The sequence below is a fragment of the Tyto alba genome, unplaced genomic scaffold (assembly GCF_018691265.1).
Source record: "Tyto alba isolate M040663 unplaced genomic scaffold, T.alba_DEE_v4.0 Super-Scaffold_42, whole genome shotgun sequence".
NCBI classification, from domain to species: Eukaryota; Metazoa; Chordata; class Aves; order Strigiformes; family Tytonidae; genus Tyto; species Tyto alba.
In genome coordinates, this window is record NW_024881318.1 from 7,400,744 (window position 1) to 7,420,521 (window position 19,778).

The 19,778-nt window shown below is 49.7% G+C and overlaps 1 protein-coding gene across 5 annotated transcripts in view; it reads right to left on the reverse strand.

Annotated features, from left to right (window-relative positions):
* Positions 1–18,322, reverse strand: part of RNF165 (ring finger protein 165) — a 52,319-nt gene extending 33,997 nt beyond the window's left edge. For 2 of the 5 annotated variants that reach the window (XM_042804729.1, XM_042804731.1), the window contains exon 1: positions 18,216–18,322. In XM_042804729.1, coding sequence (XP_042660663.1) covers positions 18,216–18,276 — 61 coding nt within the window. In that variant the 5' untranslated portion in view covers positions 18,277–18,322. Of the gene's footprint in view, positions 1–2,980; positions 5,388–10,887; positions 11,063–13,695; positions 13,856–18,215 lie in introns of those variants that run through there. The other 3 variants (XM_033011186.2, XM_042804732.1, XM_033011184.2) reach the window with 3 other exon arrangements.
* Positions 18,323–19,778: the final 1,456 nt, after the last annotated feature.

The following is a 19,778-nucleotide window of genomic DNA, read 5'->3' on the forward strand; positions in this document are numbered from 1 at the left end:
ATTGGCACCCCACTGACACCGGGGACCACAGAATTGATTTTAAAAGTCCATTCATCTTCTGAGAATCATGACTTAAGTTTTCCTGACCTGTGACAAATCTGCACAAGCTGCAATTGAAAGAGCCAAGAAGAGGAAAGAAAAAAGAAATCCTCAAAAAACCCTAAAAAAAAACCCGAAAGCAAGAAATAGATTTCAGTAGGGTTGTTCTCTCTCAGTTTCCAGCCCTCACCCCCCGCCATGTATTTTTGCCCTTCACTTTATGAGCAAGGTTAAAAGTTTTGCATCCCACTGCCTGCCACAAAGACGGTACAGAGGATTTAAAGATGCTACAGGATCGTCCCTGTTGCTGGACTCATGATCAGGATAAGTCCACCTTAGTCAGACCTACTGGGTGCTAGCCTCTGTCTGCTTTTCAGAGCCCAACAGCCACCAACACTGGGACACCCACCTCCCACCCCTTCGGCCCTGCACCTGGCCGGGAAGCAGCTTTGAGGAGCTGGCAATCACATGGCAGAGAAATGAACAATGAGGGTGCCCACCCCATCACCTTCCCAACCCCCTCCAGCACGATCCTGTGGCCAGTGGCCCACCACACCTGCAGTTTTTCTCCCTGCTTACAACAAAGCAGTATAGCTACCATCACCTGTGGGCAAAGGAGGACCTACAAAAACATCAGAAAATGTTTCTCTTTAGCACAATTAACCCAAACCCAAGGATGCAGCCAGCTCATGTCTATACCAGACCAGTACAAGCTGCAACTTCTTATAGAGCCTTAACTTATCAAAGTCCCATGTGAGTATCAAGTTGAGGATGTTCTCCACCATGTAACACAACATGGAGAAGAAGCTGACTTGGGCTGAAGTCAGGAGTTGCTCTGATGAAGCAAGATGACAATCTTAGTTGTGTACTGCTACTCAAGGTCTAACCAGTTGTGTGCCCAACACCATTGTTTTAGAGACATTTTGAAAGTGTAATTTGGGTGAGGGAGAAGAGGAGGTGGGGAAAAGAATGAAATAGGACTTTAAGGCACTACAGCAGCATGAGGACTCTGTGTTTCAGGCTGTAAGCTGTCATGTTGTTATTGCTAAGGCATTTGGGAGGTTTATAATAGCTCTTTTTTTCTCTGTAGATTCATCGTTCCTAAAGGAAAACATTTATCCCACTCGAGTACAAATAAGGGTTAAATACAGGCAGATCAGTTTAATAGCATAGTTATGACTATTAAAGAGACTGCAAAACTAACATCAAGGCATTTCACATTAATTCCCTCTCAGTGACTCCAGATCTGATTTACTTTGACAAATCCCCTGCTATGGAGAAGTGGCCACAAGTCTCCATGGCCCTGTATCAGCTGGCATTGCAAAAAGTCACTGTTGGACTCAAAAAGTCAAGATCTATCAGCTACATGGGGAAAGCAAATCTATCGATCAGAGCAGCTAGCTAAAGAAGTCATACAGTTAGTGTCAGCAGCCAGGTTTTCCCTCAGATCATTATTTTTAAGCAGATTTCGTAGAGGAGATGGGGCCTGAGTCACTCTTGCCACTACTGCAGTGGGTAATCTTGGGAAAATGTCTCCCTGCAGATTAAAACCAAATAATGCTAAAACCATTCTTAAAAATCTATATATATAGGTGTGTGTGTATGTGTCTATGACACTAAGAAAGAATTGAGGGTTTTATTTTTCATCCAAAAATCTCAGCTTTGTCAGCTTCCTGTTTTATTTCTGAATCCATTTCTTGACCAAATTTTTATGGCTAAATACAATTCTTCAGACATCTCCTGTAACATATTTCCTCAATAGTAACCACAGAAAGGAAGATAAAAACCAGAAATCCACTCTTCCCCAACCACATTTACATTTTCCCAGGAATTTTACCTACAAAGGAGCAGAATAATCTGCATTTAATTTGTTGCCTGAATTTTGTACTCAGTGGCCTGCGAGCTGGGCACTGTTGCATTGTACAGATGGAGAAATGAAACTGGGAGACCGAAAGCACTCGCTCAAACTTAGGGAAGACCAGAGGGTCCAAGTGGGGATCTGGGGAGCTGGGGGTCAGCCTGTTGTGCCCACTGCCCACCTGGACCCACACGTGCCACTTGGGTAGGCTGGAGCACGTCCAGTGCTCTGGGGAGAGCTGGGGTTTGCTCTGGGTGTTAGACACAGCCCAGCTTCTTGGCCTTGGACCGACCCATGGTGGTTTGGGATCTTCCATGTGCAGATGTGGCCATGGAACTGGATCCCCCTGCCCAAGGAAAGTGACATTGTTTGGAGGGGATGACTCCAGCACAGAACAGAAGTGTCCAACATTGAATTTTCTGGCAGGGGAGAGCACATCTGCACCCCTACCCATGCCATCTGACTGCCCATCCAGCCCTAGGAGTGGCTGTACCCCCAGGGACTGCTGACCAGAGCGCAGACATCACCAAGGTGCTGTCATCTCCATCCATGAATATATCCCAGGCTTGGCTGGGCAAGTCCCTGAGGCACTCAATAACTGTGAAGGTAGCCCTGCTCTGAGCAGGAGGCTGGACTGAAGACCTCCAGAGGTCCCTTCCCATCCCAGATGAATTATTCTGCCACCACCCAGCGGAAGATGCATTTTTTTTTTCTTGTTTGTTTTCTTAAGAGCATCTTCTGGGGAAGCTGGGTATGTGCCTTCACATTACAACTCCGAAAGCACCACAAACATGGCAAAAGTCTCCTTTACACTTGCAAGGGGGTGTGCTTGTAAATGCACACACGGGCAGAGAGTGGCACAGCGCACAGCACCTCTGCCTCACCAGGAGCGCAGACTTCACTCAAAGACTGGAATGAAAATAAGCCTAGATGTGCATTTACCGATTATATTGTCGGTTCACAGTTTAACTGAACCTTTAGAGAAAGCAGAAAAAGATTACAAGATTTTTCACAGCACTAACTGCTAAATCCAGGAGAAGACTTCTGCCCAACTTGAAATAATACAGCGTGAATAACACTAACCCATATAATGTCCGTTGGATGGTGGTTCTGACAGGTACCAAGTAGAAGAGAGAAAAGCAGCAATTACAAAGGTGTATTTGGGATTCAGCCCAGCTCTGGGGAAAAAAATAACATCGGTTCAAGACACAAAATTTTGTTGACTCCTCAGAGCTCACAGTTACAAACAAAAAGGAATTAAAGTTGGGATCTGAACTTCTCAGTGATGTTAATTAAAGCCCGGTGTCTCTAGAACACCAGCTGAGCCACATGCCGCATTTCTAAACTCTATTCTGTGCTTTTGAGAAAGATGGACTACAAACCATCTAATCCTGTTCCTCCATGCAGAAGGAGCATTTTGACCAAGTAAATCAAACCGAGTTCCATTAGGAGGTACTGGCTGGCTCAGAAGCTGTCCAAGATTTGGCAGATCTGCAACCATCTATCCCCAGAGAGAGGCTTGTGGGCAATCCCCAAGCCCTGAATACCCTCGCACAGAAAGAGGGATGGGCAAAATACTGATTCCTGTCATTTTACACAATGGGATCATTCTTTTTTTTTTTTTTTTTTAGAGAAACAACAAAAGCTGTATGGCTAGCAAACTTCCTCCTGGGACCCCTGGGTTCAGGTAATTTACTCTTCTGCTCTAATGGAGTGTATGGATTTCTGTTCTTTGTGTTTCAGGGTAGCAGCACAGCAGTGTAAAGCTCTGATGGCATTAACATGCTTGTAGTTTTAAATGCAGAGATGCCCTGGTATTACAGGTGCAGCTCGGGCAGAGTTGCCACACGCCCAAGCGCCCCATTTTCTTGATGACAAGAGGTGGTTTGTTCAACCAAAGTGCCCAGCCCTTCAGAGCAGCTCAGCTTCCTTGACAAACATCTCCTTTTCTCTTAGTATTGTAGAAACCAGTCGATGGCCACCCCCAACCCCTGCCCAGCTGGGATGTGATGGAGACCCACAGTTTGCCTAACCATTACCAGGCTGCACTGACGAGCAACCCCAGCCCACGGTGTGGGACCTCTCTCTGTGTTGCCATTTTTCCTTGACTTTCTGGTCCACCACATGCTGCCCTGAGAGCCTCCCATGCTTCCTGCTGGGTGTTGCCCTCCCTCCTCCACCATCAGCCAGCACTTCCACACCAGAGCTCAGCTACACCCCCTCTAAAAGCAGTATTTTCTAGAAGTGAAGCCAGATGAGGGACACGTACCTGGAGCCCAGCTGGCATCCCACCATGATGCTCCTTTCCCCCAGCCAAATGACCGATGTGACCGTGATGAGATAAGCCTCCCCATCACTGCCCTCCCTACACCAGATATTACATCATCAATCACAGCCATCTCCCACGGATGCAAATTTTCCAGGAATTTTAAAGCCCTGCTCTTTGGAGAGAGCAGGACACCAGAGGTGAAAGCCACATTTCTGACCATGGAAGGTGGTATGCACACGGACATACCAGGAAAACAACTCCTACAGCTTAAGAATTTCACCACAGCCAACCCCAAACCCCAAGAGATGTGGGGAGCAGACCCTTCACAGCAGGCATCAATAAGAACAAAAGCACCTTTCCACTGGCTTTTTGGTGTCTGAACCTTGGCAAACACTGCATTTTCATGTTACTGTTGTGTTCTGGGCTTTTATCCTTTTTTTTTTTTTTTTAAATCACAAAGTCTCATTATGTTTGTTGGCTTTCTCAAAGCTCCAGCTTCCTGGCACGATGCGAAAGTGCATGCGTCACAGCATCACTAGAAACGGGCTTGTTCTTTACGCTGAAAAAAAAAAAAAAAAAAAAAAAAAAAGGGAAAGCAAGCAAGAGCTGGGTCTATTCATGGACTGGAGAGGAACATTTTGGCTCATGGGGCAGGGTGCCAACTCTGTGCACCCACCCGCTCCATTAAACTTACCTCCAAGAGGCTGAATTCAAAGAGGACACCCCAAAGTCCTCTGCAGAGGTGGCAGCTCCAAGCAGGGTTATTTGTTGGGTGCCCTGGTGCATCCCTCCTCCCCCTCACCATCCTCCTGCCAAGCCCTGGATCACAGGAGGGTCCCAGCACCTCTTTGATGCCCTTTAGCTGTCACGCTGGCCTGGATGTCACCTCCTTGCCCCACCCAAAGGTTGCTGCCAGTGAGTTGGGCTTCTACAAAGCATGTCTGTCCCCCTGTTTCCCATCTGAATCGCAGGGCATTGTGAAAGGGCCCCTGATGACTCCCATTCCCACTGTGGGACCAGAAAGCTGTGACCAGTTGTGCCGGTGCACCAAAATCAGGAGGTGAGGGAGAGGCACCAGCGCTCCCTGTTCAACGTGATGACAGAGCCACAGCTCTCTTGCACAGGTATTTTTCTGCAAAGCATCCGTCAAAACCATGCCCCCTCTAAAAGCAGTATTTTCTAGAAGTGAAGCCAGATGAGGGACACGTACCTGGAGCCCAGCTGGCATCCCACCATGATGCTCATTTCCCCCAGCCAAAGGACCGATGTGACCATGATGAGATAAGCCACCCCATCACTGCCCTCCCTACACCAGATATTACATCATCAATCTCAGCCATCTCCCGATGCAGAAGCCAGAGGACAGCACTTGTTCTTCAGCTTCCTCACCCCTTCAGCCCACACAGAGCTCTCAAGGAGGTCCTCTACCTTCTGGACACACTGTCCCATGGCAAGCAGTGCCTTACCCTCCCCTCCACCAACACATACCAGAGACCAGCATGCTTGAGCATCTCCAGTGTTTCCAGCAGCTTTGAGCTCCAGAGACAGCACCAACCCTGAGGAAGACTTTGGTGCCTGAGGAATGAATGCGAGGAAGAAAAAACATCTACAGGGGAAAACATGGCAGATATATAAAGCATGGGGGGGAAAAGAGTTGTAAAAGTGAAGAAATCATGCGAAGGTAATACCAACATCAGTGCTGGCCAGGAGGACCTCTCATCTGGCATATAACCAGCTTCATAACGCACTTGCTGAAGAGCAGGCAAATGCTATGTCTCTACAAAGAGCCAGAGGATGGGTCTAAGCTTGGGACTGCCAGTATCAAGGTCAGAGCAGGCTGAAAAGACCTCCTCTGCTCAATTTCCAGTAGAAGGAGTTCCAGTAAGAGATGCTGGGCTGTGGTTAAGGAAACTTAGGACAAGGACAGGGGTTGAGCACAGCCAGTCCCACACACTCTGGGTGAATGCACAAGCCAGTGTAACATATCCTCAAAACTGCTATGAGCTTCCTGGACGTTGTTGAGGTCTGGTCCTTGATTTTGCTAATGGGGCTCAAAATTGCTTGTTACAGGAAGAACAATCACACTGGACACCAAACAAATGTACTTTGGCTTCCCTCACATCACCCCAACTCCTTTCAGAAGGAACTGCTTTCTGTCCAAGGAACTGGGGGATTTACCTTGCCTCCCTTCCCTTTGGTCCATGTCCTGTCTTTCTAAGCTTGTTTACTACTTGCTGGTAATAGTTTCCTTCCCCAGGACACACCTGCACCCTGTAGAAGAAGCACCTGGATGGCATCACGTGCCATCTGGATCTGGCAATACAGGACTCTCCTTGCAGATGTCCCAGGGCAAGATCATATGTCCTTATCTCCAGGGTGCTTCTGTGCTCTCCTTTGACAAAACACCCAGGATTGCCACCAGCAAGTTTGTAATCACACGTGCCAGACAGATTTTCCTACTCAAATCAAACAAGGCCATGGAGAAGGTGCCGTTTGTTTCTGCAGGCTGAAGTAACTCAGGTGGATGAACCTAGTAGGAGCAAAACACTGGTTGCACATCCCATTCCAGACCTCAGCTCTCATCCATTTTCATACTGGAAACCACCTCCGGTCCTCACAAGCCCGGAACCCACCCTCACTGACAATAGAGGTGAGAAGGAAGGAGAAGCAGGGGCTGACATCACCTTCCTCATTTTGTAAGAGGCCAACTACATTTTCTGCAACCTCCCTCTCTGGGAACAGCCATTGCTTCTACAAGACTCATCTCAGGCATTCAAGTAGTCTCTGTTGATTAAGTCCAATTTCTGCACACACTAAAGTCACAACACAGTTTCATGGTACAAGAACATGGAGGACTAGGACAGTCTATTCCTGTCCATTGCATGCTTTCCAAATGAATACAAAACACAGAATCCATTTCTTGGATATGGAAAAAAACATGACTAGGTTAAATACTTCTGTATGAAAAACCCAACTGAAAGATTATGATGAATTGGTTTTATTCCCTGCATCCAGTTGATGTTGTTTCATTTTCTGCCATAAGATAGCATTTCACTTCTGGAGTAGTGGCCTATTTCGTCTCACTTCAAATGGATCATTTAAAAGCCCTTCCATCTGCCCCCCCCCCCCCCCCCTTTTTTTTGCTGAAAAACTCAGAGACAATATAAAACCAGGAAAATAAATTTTCAGCCAGCGAACCGGAAAATAATAATCATCATCAAAACCAGATATCTCTTTTTTCACGCAGCTCTAGTCTCCAGTAATTCAGGTCAATAGAAGTGCTATCAGCTGAGCTGCTGGTCCACCACCCATTGCTCACCCATGAAAACCCCTGCTGCTGCTGGGACGTGACGTCCCTTGATTTGGGGCCCAATTCCCATGCAATACTACATTTTCAGCTCACAGATTCAGGGAACAGCCTCAGAGACAACAGTCCAGCCACCACTAGCTAATTTAACTTAGGAAGGACTCAAGCAGAGAGCTGAGCAATGAAATAAGAGTGGACGATGGGGTTTTCTGCTGCTTTGATAAGAGAGGCAAAGTATAGTATCATAGAATCATTGAGATTGGAAAAGACCTTTAAGATCATTGAGTCCAGCTATTAACCTAACAATGCCAAGCCCACCCCTAAACCAAGTCCCCAAGTGCCACATCTACACATCTTTTAAATACCTCCAGGGCTGGTGACTCCACCACTTCCCCGTGGAGCCTGTTCCAGTGCTTGACAACCCTTTTGGTGAAGAAATTTTTCCTAATACCCAACCTAAACCTCCCCTGGCTCAACTTGAGGCCGTTTCCCCTTGTCCTATCCCCTGTCACCAGGGAGAAGAGACCGACCCCCCTGGCTCCAGCCTCCTTTCAGGCAGTTGTAGAGAGCCATCAGGTCTCCCCTCAGCCGCCTCCTCTCCAGGCTGAACCCCCCCAGGTCCCTCAGCCGCTCGTGACAGAACTTGTGCTCCAGACCCCTCACCAGCTCCGTTGCCCTTCTCCGGACACGCTCCAGCACCTCAGTGTCTTTCTTGTGGCGAGGGGCCCAAAGCTGAACCCAGTATTGGAGCTGCGGCCTCCCCGGTGCCGAGTACAGGGGCACGATCCCTGCCCCAGGCCTGCTGGCCACACTACTGCTGACACCAGCCAGGGTGCCACTGGCCGCCTTGGCCACCTGGGCACGCTGCCCGCTCACACTCAGCCGGCTGCCGACCAGCACCCCCAGGCCCTTTTCACTCCCTGGACTGTGGGTGACCCTTAAGCCCTTGCAGATAGAAGGTTGAAGGGCTCCATCTCCCCACCTCACCCCAACCTCCAGCTGCCCCACGCCCACTCGGATTCACCCAGGCTGTCATTTCCCCACCCAGGACAGATTCTCTCACTGGTGATCGTAATGCCAGACAGTGTAGGTCAGCCTGCAGCCCGCAGCCAGGTTTGTTGCCACCTCCGGGCTCTCCCAGAGCTGCACTTGACACACGATATAACCATTATTTCAGGTTCAGTGTTGGGTCGGACTGAAATGGGATTGATTTTCCCCTTAGTAGCCCTCAAAGCGTTGTGCTGTGTATTGGTAGCAGAAAGGTGTTGATCACACACCAGTGTTTTGGCTGTCACTGAGCAATGCTCACACAGCATCGGGGCTGCCTCTCCAACATCGCCTCCGCCTCACCTCCGAAGGACAATAGGCTGGGGGTGGGCAAGACCTTGGGAGTGGACACAGCCAGGACAGCTGGACCAAACTGACCAAAGGGATATTCCATACCGTATGACACCCGATCAGCAACAGAACTAAGAGAAAGGAGGAGGGTGAATTCACTAGTACGTTTGTCTTCTGGAACAACTGCTACGTGTGCTGAAGCCCTGCTTCCCAGGAAGTGGCTGGACGTTGCCTACTGATGGGATGTAGAGAATAAATCTTTTGTTTTCCTTTGCTTCCACATGCAGCCTTTGCTTTTGCTGTATTAAACTGCCTTTATCTTGACTCATGAGTTCTTTTCCGTCTTATTTTCTGCCCTCCCCTCCTCCTGCTGAATAGGGGAGTGATGGAGCGGCTTCGTGGACACCTGGTGTCCAGCCAAGGATAACCTACCACAGGTTCATATAGAAGTTTCCCACTCAGGCCAACAAGGGCTGAGCAAAACCAGCTCCATAAGCGCTTTTGGGACACAACAGATAAATTTTTCTTCATTCAGCCTCATGGAGAGCTACCTGCAGCCCATCCATGTCAAAGGAGGCTCTGCCCAGAGGTGCAGTGTATGGAGGGAATTTGGTGCTGCCAATGGGCTTTGCAGGTGGACAGTGCAAGAGGGGACCCTTTTTTATAGGGTTGCATGCAACTGAGACATTCACTATTAAAATAAAAAAGCCTTGTAACCCCAAGCCCACTCATGCCATGCTGTCTCTGCACAGAAAGCTTCCTCCTCCTTAACTCAGCCCCCAGAGATTTGTCGGATATCACAAGTAACAGCTGAACAAGGTAAGGCTGCTTCCAACATGCTGGTTTCTCCTGACATCTATAAAACCTCACCGTGATGGTCCTGAATGGACCAGTGCCTGGGGATGCTATATCTCATCTGTTTTCAGTCCAATGAGTTCCACATTTTGAGCAAATATTGTGAGTTTTTTCCCCCATTTTCATGCCTTAGACACCCATCTCCAAACCCTACCAACACCTTCATCTCCCATCAGGGAGAACAGAGACCAAAGATGCTCAATTTTGGCCAAGCAAAGCTTAACCAACTCCCAGTCCCTTCCATCTCCTTGTGTTGAGGGAACTGCTTAATTTCAATTAGCCACTTGTGAAGTAAAACCCCTCAAGGAGAAGGCAAGCTGTCAGGATCCGACCCTCCAGGACTTACCACTGTGGTAATGCAAAACCAGGCACTCTGGCAACAAGATGTTTATAGCCCAATGATTCATAATACTGCAGAGTTTGCAGGAAATGTAACACCATTTATGATTAAGAAATGCTCTTGTTTTCTGCTAAATATATAAAATAATCACTCATCCCCTGAGCAGCAGATGCAAATTATACATAGTATTAGTCTCATATGCCAACCAGTATAATTCCGGTGCAGCATGAAGCTGTTTCCCAAGGCTCTAGAAGTCCCTTAATCTGCCTTTTGACGTCAAATGACAAATTTCTTGCCTCGGATCATTAACACGATGACTAATGAAAGCTGATAAGTGAATTTATAAATGAAATTAAAGATATTAATATTAAAGGCCAGACTACAAGAAAGAGAAATGTGGATTTAGCAAACCACAACAAGCGCGGTAATCTGCATGAGATTTACAGCTCCTTTCCTGCTAGGCAAATTAGGGACGTGGTATTTTCTGCCTGGAGGTTGTGGAAACTGCCAGGCTTGATGAACACCTCTCCTGAAGCATTAGCACTCCCATCACCTTCAGACTCTGCCTGAGATTTAAAAAGCTCCTGGTCAAGTTTGCCAGCAACTGCCACACCAGGGCTGAGAACACACTGATAGTCTCGCAAAGATAAATGCATCACCAAGCCCTCATGCAAACAAAATACCTTTAGACTGTGGTTAGGGTTTTTGGGTTTTTTTTTTTTTGAAAAACAAACAAACGAACAAACAAACAAAAAAACACAACAAAAAAACCCCACCTGAAACTAGATTCTCATCTTACTCATCTCAGTATAAATGCCAAGCAACTCTTTTAAAAGTTGAGGACTTACTTTGGATTTCTGTAGGTATAAACAAGTTCAGACCTTTCCAGCTTGGTGCCCGATCCCACGTCCAGGCAGCTTCACCATGAACCCACAGCTCATTTGTGACTCCAGCTGCTCCTCACTGAGGTTTGGGACTCACAGGAGAGTCTATTTAAGTCTCAGCTCCCATGATGATGATGATTTGTCCTCAATGGACCAGACAAATATCCTCCACTGCCCCAAGGAGCACAGACAAATGAGATCCTACCCAATGCTGCAGGGCTGCATGATAACAGGCACCTCCTCTGCTATCAGAAAAAAAAAAAAAAAAAAAAAAAAAGAAAAAAAAAAAAAGAGGAGAGAGCTTCGTTTTGTCTGTAGATGCCCAGTTTTCAAGCAGACATATCACAGAAACAAGTTGGTTGGGTGAGTGCTTATGCGTGGTACCTCCTTACGCACCCACAGCTTCCAAAAAAAACAAGATCCCTTTGGATATATCAGTACCTTGAGATAGCAGTGTGACTGAAGGAAGAGTCAGGTGCCACCAGGAGAATGAGAAAGCCCAGAGACACCACGCAAAGCACCACTGGGGAGGGCACACTTGCTATGGGCATGTTTCCCAACCCCACTCCCCTCAATAGACGAGCCCAACACGGGAAGCAGCTGCAGCATGAGGGATGTCCAAGGGACCAGGTTTCTGAATGTCTTTTAGAGACCCTCCCAAGCCCGGAAAAAGAGACTTTTAGAGGTTTTCAGAGTAGCTCCTAACTCATCCCCAGTGTTGGGTGCCTGGACGTGTGGCCTGGTGGGCTGTCCCATTCCACCAGAGTTCTGCTCAAGGTCCCTTCAAAGAAGTCCCAGAAGGTACCCATGGCCTGGCCTTCTGGGCCTTGATTAAGGACATGGCTGCTCTTTGTACTACCTGGTGAAGGAGATGGAGAAGCAGTGTATGGTAACAGATCCACAGCATCACTTGAGCCCCCCAGGAAAAAACAGCAACATCTGGTGGTTCCATCTAAGCTGACAGTCACCCACACCTCGGGGTGTCACCTCCAGGCAGGGCAGCTGCTGCGAGTGGCCAGGAGCACAGGGACGTGGTGTGAGAGACAGAGGCATCCAGGTCCTTCTCCGAGCTACCAAAATCCTCATCTAAACGTCTTCCCACAGGCATGACCTCACTTTGAAGGGTCCCAGCCCATGGGTACTAAGCTGCCCCTTATTGCCTCTCCCCATAACCTGCATCTTCACTGCTTCCAGCTCTTGCTTTGCTCCTGACCCCACTGGACTTAGTCGCTCAAACCAAAGCAATAATGTTCATTAAAGAGCTATAAGCCGTACACGTGCAACTTTCCTGTAGGCACATTTTACAGCCTTTAAAGGGAAGGAGAGAAAACAACAGCGGTTAAGGACACTTACCAAGAGGGATCCATGACAGCACGTGCCAACCAGCCCAACCCAGCTGGGGCTGGGAAATGTAAATGACCAGCAGGCAGGAAAATGGGTGAGAAAAGGTCCTGGGAGACTGTGAAACTGAGCAGAGGAGGAGCAGAAAGGGTTAAGCAAAGGTGGTGGGGAGGCATGGAGCAGACATGGGTTTGCTTTCCCTTCATCCTGGCCAAGCTCTTTCCACCTGAGCTCTCTGGTACAGGAGCGCGGTCCCTGCCACCACCAGGATCCGTCGATCTGGCTGGAAAGTCATCGGGGGCTTTTTTATTTTAGGAGAATTTAGCCATTCCCAAAAGACCCGATTTTCTCCCTAAGAAGGTTTAGGAGTCAAACAAGGCCACACAAGGATTTAATGGGGGGTATCTCTCATGTGGTCCTGTGCAGAGCTGCTCAGGAAACCGCAACCCCTCTGCCAATGCTGAATGCAGACCGACCCCCTTCATCTCCCCGAACTGAACCCAAAAGGGAGAAAACTCTTATTTTCCCCACCAAGTCTTAGCCCCACTCTCACTGTCTCCCTGCAGGTCTCTGCCCTGGCCCCACTGCAGCCACACATCACCCCTCTCCTTCCCAAACCACTGCACTGGCTGAAAAACCTCCCGAGTGTTGTAGCTGACTTCTGAGTTTTGAACAGGAAGTTTTCCATAAGCAGTGATTTGAAGCTCTACTTTATAGCCTACCCTTTAATCGAAAAGCCTTGTGCTATCGCCTGACTCCAGGAGCTGCAAGTTTATGTAGAAACACCCAAGTAACGTGAGATGCCCAAGAGTCACGACATTTGGCAGTGCCATTACATCTCTCCCAGTTGCCAAACCAACTCTGGTCTTGGGAGGTTACAGATATCGAAGATGATCTAGATGTAGAAGACCTTTTGTGAAGTCTCCCCTTGAATGTCTGGCATATTTATTTAATGCTTCCCAAAACGAGTACTCCAAGGTTAAGGGTGGGAAAGGCTTTTCTCTGCTGACCTGCTGCAGCACGTCCCCCCCTTTTGAAGACATCTAGGGATAAGGACCTTCCAGTTTTGACATGAGGCAGCCCCAGCAAATGGTTTGGCTTTAAACCAGCACGTGAACAGGTTGGAATGGATGCTCCCTTGCTACCCAGAGTCATGCCCCACAGAGCCCCCAAAAAAGCCATCCTCCCCTCTCCTTCCACCCCTGCACCTCCAGCAGTTGCGACCATCCTCCGTCCGGTCAGTGGAGAGGGATGAGTCGGTCTTGGATGTCACACGTGCTCCCCGTGGCACTTTGGGGGGGGGGGGGTGGGTGGGTGGGTGGGTTCTCCGACATGTTTGGGAGGACGGGGCTCCCCGTGCCTGCCCCAGCCGTGCTCCATCCTCCCCTTTGAGCTACCAAGGTGCTCCCCAAACTACGAGCAGGGTTTAAAAGAACAGCGAAAAAGGAGGAAGCTCAGACTTACTCTAGGGCAGTCCTTCCAGGAGGTTCACGGAGAAGGACTCAGCGCAAGGCCGGCGACTCGGCGAGGACCGAGGCCAGAGGCGGTTATGGCAGCATCCTGGTGCCTACGGATCTCACCCCCCAGTTCGGCACCCCACACTCTGTCCGGGACGCCCCGAGCGATGCCAGACTGTGTCCCCGCTGTGTCCCCACCGCCTTGTGTCCCCCCCAACCAGAGCAGCTCCTGGGTTTTGTGGCAAACACCCCCCACAAACTCCTCCCCAGCTGCGTTTGCTTTCTCGCTCAGGCACCAACTCACCAGTTCTTAAATAACACATTCCCACGGGGCCAGATCTGCACACAGCAAGGTAAATCCAGATCAGCTTTCGTGAGACTTTGATGATAATTCCCAATATGAGCAAAATGTGACCACTATATGTTTCTTTTTCTTAGAAGCGATGGAAATTGTGACACCACCCAAACCCCGTGTGAGAGATAGACTGGTCCAGCTCCCCCTTGGCATCATTAAATGCATGCAGATGTGTATAAGACCTTTACACAACCCTTATATAAATGAATCTCAGAGCCCGTTTTGTCTGTGTCTGGGATTATCCGTCTCCCTGTGATTGAATGAAGTTATTTAAAGCAGCCCAGGAATACAGGTTGGTGCTGGAGAAATGTATAGGCTCTATAGAAATCACTGCATGTGCCTCCACACCCACAGCAGCATCACCAGCACGTGACTTGTCTTGGATTTCCTCAGCCCGCGATGCTAAAATAAAAAAATATTTTCTTTGTACCAGGTGGCTTTTCAAGACTCAGAGTGTCAAAGGAATTAAGTCATTAAATTGTGGATGCTTTTAATGGATGATGAGCTTATGAAAGCCTGGTGGTTATTGGCTAATAAGGCTGGGAGGTGGTAGTGGTGGTGGAGGAAATGTTTCCTCTTGTAAGAATGTGTTTCTAACAAGACAGGTCAAAATATGATGTGGATGATAAATTGCTTAGTACCAGTTGCCATTAACCCAGCAGCATTCTGTATTATTAGATTACGGAGGTATCCTCAGAGTATATTGACCAAACAGTTTCGGTCTGTGTTAGCGCTAATTTGCAGAAGATCTGGGGGGTTATTATGCTCACTGCAGTGAATCCGCTGCTCCAGACAAAGGGGCAGCTGCCGGCAGGTGTCTGTAGCACGAGGTATGTTTCGGAGGGGACTGGGTTTATCCGTGTCGGGGCTTTGGGATGGGGTAGAGGGGTGGGATTCATTTTTTTCCACGCCATAACCCGAATCTCATTGTCTCACATGGGGTGAGGGGTTGAATTTTTAAATAAATAAATAAAATAAAGGGGGGGGGGGGGGGGGGGGGGGGGGGGGGAGAAAAAAAATTAAAAATCACATTGGAAAATGATCAGCCCCAACAGGCATGCACATCTCCCTTCATGCAAGCGAGAAGCACAGCCTCCCTCCTCGGGATGCGTATGGGGACATGTGTCACGCACGGAGCTCAGCGCTGGCCGGGGGCGAGGATGGAGCGAGAACAAAGGGCCACAGCATACACTACATCCAGGGGGGAGCAGGGGGGGGCAACCCACTGGTGCTCGTACAGAGGAGGGGGACAGGATGGCCAAACAGTTATCGAGATACACGGAAAAGGAAATATGGAGAAGGAAATAATAAATAAATGGGTGGGGTTTTTTTAAAAACAAAATAAAACTGGAAAAAAAAAAAAAAAAAAAAAACCAACAACCAAACTCAGGATAAAGCCAGGAGGGAGGTGGAAAGGCATGGCCTTGCAAAATGATGCATCTCTTCGAGGGATGCTGGGGTAAGGCAGGGCGGGATGCTGGAGCCACTTGCTTTTGTTTTGTTTGCTAGCAGCTCCTCTTGAAATTTTAGCAGTGGGAACCACCAACCTGCTGAATTTGTCCTCCTCTCATTATTGACAAAAAAACCCAGTCCTGTGTCTTCCCCCCTTCTGTGGAAATGTAATTAAGATGCTCCCCCCTCCGCCCAACCCCAGCCCCATCTCCTCCTTTCCGGAGTCCTGACTTCCCTCAGTTTCTGGCAGCATCCAAGCCAAAACTGGGAGGTTTTACAGGAACATTTTGCAGACCTGGGAAAGGAGGTCTGGAGCAGGAATGAGGAGAGGTGACCAGTATTATTATCGCTTTGCAGCTGCAGCAAAATTGCTTGCTGACCACAATTTGGTTTTCCATCCCTCCCTGCTCCCATTATTTTAAAGTGCCTGGTGACTTTCTTCCAATGCCATAGTTTGCTCTTTTGACCAAATTGGGTTATTCAGAAGATGGTGGGCCTGGAGGCTTCAAGCAGGAAAATGTAGTTACAACATTAGCAGCTGGGACGGTTTTACAAGCCCTGCCTTGCAGGGGTCTAGTGAAGATATTTATAGCGTGCCAGTCGCTGCGGGACCAAGGCACAGCAACTTCTTGCCTAGCAGATGGTGGGCAGGGCACTTGCATACATGTATATGTTTAAATACACAGCGAATAGATTAAAGGGATTTTTTTTTTTTTCCCCAGGTTCATTTAAGTCTTGTTAATCAGAGTTAAAAAAAAAAAAAAAAAAAAAAAAAAAAAAGAACAAAAAAAAACCCCACAACATAATTCCCCCCCATCCATCCGTAGGTCATCCCTCTCATTTTGACATCCGTCTGGTAAGGAATGTGTAATGTTGTAACTAGAATAAAATAAGCGGCAGACCCTTCATCAAGTATTTATCTTAAATTTTTTGATTAATAATGAGGGCTTGGATTTAAACACTTTTTTTTTTTTTTTTGGCTATTCTGCAATAAAACAGAATTCTGCATCAGCACAACGGTAATAGGGACCGTGCATCTAGGGAGTATGTACACACAGACTAATGCTGAGGGTAGATATGGGATAGGATAAAAAAAAACATGTATTAAAAAGCCCCCATATCTGCGCTACGGGGAAAAAATCCACTCACTCAAACCTCATGATGGGGGAAAGCAAGGAAAAAATCTAAACAGCAGGATACGACAATAAATGGGAAAACAGCAATAGAAAAAGCACACTAGGTTAATATAGGAAAACTAGTTTCTTTATTGAGAGATCGTATATTAGTATTAGTGGAATCGTGTGTAACAATGTCATCATGCACACAATACAAAAAGGCAAGGCCCACCATGCTATGGAAGGGCAACAGAACAAAAGCAGCGTACACTGAGCAGATGTATAGGCTACAGCACATTACATTTCAGCAGGGTATGTCTCTACAGAGAGATTTACATCAGAAACTAGGTAATGTAAAAAAATACAGACCATGCTTTAGTTTTAGTACAAGAAAAAGGTGAAGATACACAACCAAAGGATATTCGATACAGAAAATTACCCACAAAATAAGAACAGGAAGTAATTTAGCACAGCAGAAAAAAATGTTATCCCTGTTTAATGGAAAACCATTTTGCCAGTCGTTTTTCTTTCGCGAGCCAAATTTTACGGAGGGTCAGGGGGGTGGGGGGGCCGGACACTCGGGACACACACGGGACGGGCGTTCGCCACGTCGGAACGGCGCTGGTGGGACGGGACACTTGTGGCTGGTGGGGCCGGGCGGGCGCCCACGGGGGGCAGGGATGCTGCGGCCAGCGGCTTCGGGGGGGGGGGGGGGGGAAGCTCCGACCCCGTTTAATCGCAAACCTCACTCTCCAACTCTTTTTTTTCAATTTTATTTTTGGAATGAAGGCCGATTGCGTGATTTTTTTTTTTTTTTTTGAGGGGGGGGGCGGGGTGTTTCAGCCGCAATTTGGGATCGTTTGCCCCCCCCCCACACACACACACTCCCCAAAGCCTCCCCTCCACCCCCCTCGGGAGACTCTGCGCCCAACGACCACAGCAAAATGAATCCACTTAACAGGAATTTACAGTGCAATGTACTCAGCTAAACAGGATGAAGGTACAAAAATGGCTGTTATCGTCTACAGCTACGCTGAAATGGCCTGGTGGCTACGCTACACGGCGAGACGGGGTGGTGGTGGTGGGGGAAATTAAAAAATAAAATAAAAATTGGGGAAAGTGGGGGGGGGGGGGGGGAGGGGGGGAAAAAAAAGGAAAATGGATCTACCGAAGCAGAGGCTGGAGGGGTGCAGGCGGGAGCGGGGCGAGCGGCGGCCCCGTTTGGGGGCGGGGGGGGGACACACGACACGACACACCCCCCCGAACGGGCACTGCGGGGTGGTGGAGGGAGAGGGCGCGGAGCCCAGCGCACCCGCGGAGCGGGGCGGGTTCGCCCCAACTACCGAGGAGCCAGAAGGGGGGGGGGGGGGGGGGGAAAGCGTGGGCTGTTAGGGAAGTGGGGTGCAGCGGCACCCCTCCTCCTTACCGGGTTGGTGAAGGGGGGGGGGGGGGCGCGGAGACCGAGCCGAGCACGCCGGGCGGGCGGGGCGGCGCGTAAGCCCCCCCACCCCGCATTCCCCCCCCCCCCCCCCGGTTTTGTGTCTCGCCCACGCCACCCAGCTCTCCCGGCCCCGGGACGCGAACCCGCGGCGCACGGCGCGGTACCTCTGTTGCGCACGGAGCCGAAGACGGGCAGCACCAGGTAACCGACGTGCACCAGGACCATGCTGCGGCCTTTGTGGCGCGGCCCCGCTCCCGCCGGCCCCTCTCCGACGCGGCGCCGACTGGCGGCCCGCCCCGCTCCGCCGGCACACAAAGGCGACGGCAGCCAATGGGCAGCGCCCGGGCTGCCCGGGCGCCACGCCCACCGGCGGAGCGGCGGCCAATGAGAAGCGGAGGGAGGGCGGGAGGGGCGGGGCGCGGCGGAGGGGTGGTGGAATGGATGGGGGGGGGGGGGGGGGGCGGGGGGTTGCGCGCACACGCGCACGTCGGTGGGCGCAGCTCCGCGCCACGCTGCGTGGGCACACACACACACACACAGACACACACACACACACACACCCCCAGCCCCATGGCGGGCGCGCCCTCGCCGCTCCGGCGGAACACCCGTGAGGAGGGAGGCGCGCCCATTTCCAGCCCCCCCCCCCCCCAACCCACCCACCCACCCGCGGGCGCGGAGCGTGTGGGAAACATCACGTCAAGTGGGGCCCGGCGGCGAGGGGGAGGTCGTGTGTGTCGTGACCCCCCACGGGTGACACTGCGGCGTGTTTGTGTGGGCGGCCCCTGACAGGGCTTCACCCGCCGGGGCGTCGCTGACCCAAAATGGCTCCGGGTAACCCCAAAAAGGGGGGTGGGGGTGTGTGTCTGGGTGGTGGTGGTGGTGGACGACGACACGCGTCCCCACGTGCCTCGGAGCGCCCGTCCTTGCGGGGCGAAAACCCTTCCATGGCTTAAAAAGGACAACACCCACCCACCCACCCCCCCAAAAAAAAGAAAAAAAAACAAAAACAAACAAAAAACACACAAAAAATCAACCAAACAAACCTCCCCCCCCCTCAAAAAAAAAAACAAAAAAAAACCAAAAAAAACCCCAACCCCTGTTGATTGAAAACTCTTGGAGTCAAGTGGGGAAGACCCAGCCCTGCAGGAGGGGTTGGTGCCAGGGTGTGGGGTCCCATGAGCCCTGATGGAAAACCCGATTTTGGGGTGGGTTTTCCACCTTGGCCGGGCTAGGGTGGGGTTGTTTTTACTGCACTTTCTCCCACACACACACCCCCACCAACACTGCCGGCCGCTGTCCCACCGTGGGGACCCCCCTTAATCCCCGCTTAGCTTTATCCATCCCGTGCATCTGGCAGGTTTAAGCACTCTGCAGCTTCCTAATGTGGGTATATATATATATATATGTGTATATATATATATATATATATACACACACACACAGAGTGGATTTGTTTGCCTGGATTAATGCATTGTGTTCATCATTGGATTTATTTTGCGTTTTTTTTTGTGGTTGTGGCGTTTTGTTTTGTTGGGGTTTTTTGGTTGGTTGGTTGGTTGGTTTTTTCTTTTTTCTTCCCCCCCCCCGCCCCCCATCTGAATTAAAACACGGGCTCTGGCAACCTGGATCTGTTTAACCTTTTCCCTCCCAGCCCCGCAGCCAGAGGGGCAGATTACAGCCCCAGCAGCATGGGAAGGATTACAAAATTCAATCCGCAGGCGGTGGGG